This window comes from Volvox carteri (genome assembly GCF_000143455.1).
Source record: "Volvox carteri f. nagariensis unplaced genomic scaffold VOLCAscaffold_54, whole genome shotgun sequence".
NCBI classification, from domain to species: domain Eukaryota; kingdom Viridiplantae; phylum Chlorophyta; class Chlorophyceae; order Chlamydomonadales; family Volvocaceae; genus Volvox; species Volvox carteri.
In genome coordinates, this window is record NW_003307597.1 from 240,635 (window position 1) to 244,123 (window position 3,489).

General features: G+C 55.8%; 1 protein-coding gene across 1 annotated transcript in view; it reads left to right on the forward strand.

The window, feature by feature from the left end:
- Positions 1-2,536: 2,536 nt before the first annotated feature.
- VOLCADRAFT_119158 (uncharacterized protein) overlaps positions 2,537-3,489 on the forward strand; it is a gene marked incomplete at both ends in the record, with an annotated part of 2,512 nt that continues 1,559 nt past the window's right edge. Inside the window, 3 exons of the mRNA XM_002955670.1 lie at positions 2,537-2,600; positions 3,047-3,090; positions 3,263-3,467. Coding sequence (XP_002955716.1) covers positions 2,539-2,600; positions 3,047-3,090; positions 3,263-3,467 — 311 coding nt within the window. The remainder of the gene's footprint in view (positions 2,601-3,046; positions 3,091-3,262; positions 3,468-3,489) is intronic.

Sequence of the window (3,489 nt, forward strand, 5' to 3'; positions counted from 1 at the left end):
GAGAATAGAGGTACTATGTGAGGTGTGGGTGTTGCGGTTTTTGGTAGATATGTGAGGGGGAGGGGAACACGGGGGCGGCTAGGGGGATTGGGGCGGGAGGTGAAGGGCAGTCGGGGGAATAGGGGAATGGGGGAAGACTAAGGGGTTTCTACCCCGGGGGGATGCATCAGGGGACTGGTGTGTGTGTGTGTGTGTGTGTGTGTGGCATTTGCAGGGGGGGGCCTGCATCAGGAGGGAGGAATTGCGGCAGGTTGGTTGGTTGTTACGGTATGTACGGGTGATGTACGGGTGGTTGCCGCGGGTGACGCCGCGGGTGTTGGGGTTTTCCTCCCCCCCACATGCTCCCACGACGCGCTCAGAGGCCCTCCCCCCTCATCCAGCTGGCCGCTGGGATCCTCCCTCCCACCCTTCCCCACGCACATTAACCCTGCCCGCTACTGCTGCTGCTGCTGCTACTGCCCGCAGCTCTCGGTCATAAACAGGACGGGCGTCACCGCTATCAATTTCGTCCTTCAGGTGCGTATGCATGCATGCATGCATGTATGTATGTATTATGTGCGTGTGTACAGACATATTGTGCGGGTATATATATATTAGGTATGTGAGAATGTTAATGGTAACGCTCTACTTTTCTCAAAGTCCAACGCCCAACTTCAAACTTCCAACTCCCTCGCGCCGTTGGTCGTTCCTGACAGGCTCTTGGTGAGATGGGTCACGTGCACGCGCTCAGTAGGCTGCTGACGCTGCAAGTGGCGCTGGGCCTGTACAACGAGCACACGTACGGCACTGCTTTCCGCGCCCTCCACCGAGCCGGGCGATTGGGGGTGGCGCTGGCGGCGTTCGAGGAGGCGTGCAGGTTGGTGGTAGGGCTGTGCGTGAGTTGTGCATGACTTGGAGTCGTCATCTGCCAATAGCCATATAAGCTTTTGGAACGCGGTGGAACGCGACGCCTGGCGTTTTGTATTTTGGTAATATATGCAAAGATCCCTCTGCTGTATCAAATTCTTTCTTTTAGCGTTTAGGCGTTCCCTTTCGCATTATGAACCATTCCATTTTTTTATCATTTGGAAACGTTTTCCTTCCGCGCTCTCGTAATTCCTTTTTTTAGATGAAAATACTTTCTAATATGTTTAAAGTTTCGTATTTAAAACTTCGGATCTCGATGCCTTTTTGTTGGATCTTGTTTTTCAGGTCGGGTCGCGATCTGGGTCCTGTGGCCTGCTCGGTGCTGCTCCACATCGCGTCTCAGGAACGGAATGCCAAACTTGCCTGGCAGCTGTTTGACCAAATGGTGGTACATGAGGTATGTACGTGTGTGTGTACGTGTGTGTGTGTACGTGTGTGTGTGTGTGTGTGTGTGTGTACGTGTGTGTGTACGTGTGTGTGTGTGACTGTACGTGTGTGTGTACGTGTACGTGTGTGTGTGTACGTGTGTGTGTGTGTCTCTCTCTCTGGCGGGGGCTCGGGGGTGTGTGGGCCAGAAATCAGGTTTGGATGGAAGTGGGAGGGGGAGAACCGCCTGGCTGGCTGGCCGACACGTCTGGGCTGTGGGAGGTGAAGGCTGGATGATCCCGGCGCGGTCTCGTAGACCACTCTCGATTTGGGTCCTCCTATATCAGCAAATATATGTTGCGTTGGTAGGATGGGCGAGCTCTGAATTTACCACACTACGAAGTAAGTATTAACACCGATTACCGTATATAACTAACTGCAACCGTTTTCCCTAACCGCTTATCCAGATGACGCTCAACAAGTACTCGTACAACTGCATGACGTACATCGCCGCGCAACACGGCGCATTGGACGATGCACGGCTGATATACAGCATGATGAAAGCGGAGGCAGACGGCAGCGGCAGCGGCCGGCCAGCGCGCGAAGACTGCCGCCCGGACTCGTACACATTCTCAGCTCTGGTTCGCGCGGCGGTAAATGCCGGTCGGGGGGACCTGCTGCCGTCGCTCTTCAACGAGATGGCGGCGGCGCAACGGGCGGCTGAACGGGCGTTAGGGAGACCGCGGCCCCTGTCCCCGGGGGAGGGGGAGGGCCGGCTCAGCAAGGGGGTAGGCGCGCGCGCGTGTGTGTGTGTGTGTGTTTTCGTCTGCCGTACAGCATGTGTCTATGTGTGTGTCTATGTATGTATGTATGTATTTGCGCCTTCGTATGTCTTCTTTACAGATGATGACGTGTTCGTGCTGTCGTCATAACACCGCAACGTGTGTGTGTATGTATGTGTGTGTGCCCAGATTGATGTGTAACGATACATACATACATACATACATACATACATACATACATACATACATACATACATATTAGGACACATATTCCCCCCCTCACCTGGGTGACATACGTCGTGGTGCGCTTGTGGCAACTGTGTCGAACCTCTTGACACGCAAACACAACCCCCCAACCCCCCCAACCCCCCCACCTCTCCCCTGTTTTATTTATTTAAAGGTGTGGGGCCACTTCATCTGCGGCGCCTTCCGCACCGGGCAGCCCGACTTGGCCCTGCGCTTCTTCGCTGCCGGCTTCACAGAGCTCGGTCTGCTGCCGAACCGGGAGGTGTACAACATCTTGCTGGCTGGGCTCGCGAAGAGCAGGTCCGCCGGCAGGGGGGCCCCCTCGACACGCCGTGCTGATCTCGGTGTCTTAGGGTTTGAGATGTTGGAATTTGACAGAGTTTTTTTAGAGGGGGAGAGAGAGAGTTGTAGTAGGTACAGAGAGAGAGAGGGAGAGAGAAAATGCGTGTCATGTAGACGCGCGCATCTTCCCGAAGTTATCCTTTACGAAACCACCACCGCGTTCTTGTGTCTGTGAAGTCGTGTCGGATTCATCTGGTCGGATCTTGGCATCCCATCCCATCCCTTGCCATGCCTTGCCTTGCTGAACTCACGTGCACAACAAACCGGTTTCTCAACAACAACAAAAGTGTTTCTTTACGTTGTACGTCAGCTCAAGGGCCAGCCCCCTCATGAAAAAGAAACGCTGAACCTGTGCTCTCAGCCAAGGGCGCTGTAAATCCCGTACTGTACGGCATCCTCTGCAGGCCGCTTCCGGAGCTGCTAGGGTTCTATAACGAGATGGTTCGTGGTGCGTCGGGGGAGAGGGGGGGGGAAATGGAAGTTCAGAGCCTAATCGAGCGGTGCGATGCCGACACGCGCTGCTGGGGGAACCTCCAAAGGCGGGATATACTCTTCAAACGCCAACTTCAACCCCCTTTTCCCACCACACCCCGCCTCTCTCCCTCTCTCTTGCGGAGCAGGTTGCCTCCGTACGACGATACCCGTGCGCGGATCGGATGCCGCCGCCGGCGGCGGCGGCACCGCCGCGGTGGAGATCCCTCCGGGGGCTGTACGGCAGCCGCCATTGACACCCGACCATTATACCTTCAATGCTCTACTCACCGCCGCCGCGCACCACATGACCGACCTGGCCACCCTGGACCGCATCCGACGGGAGATGGCGCGGTACGGCATTGGACTAAACACC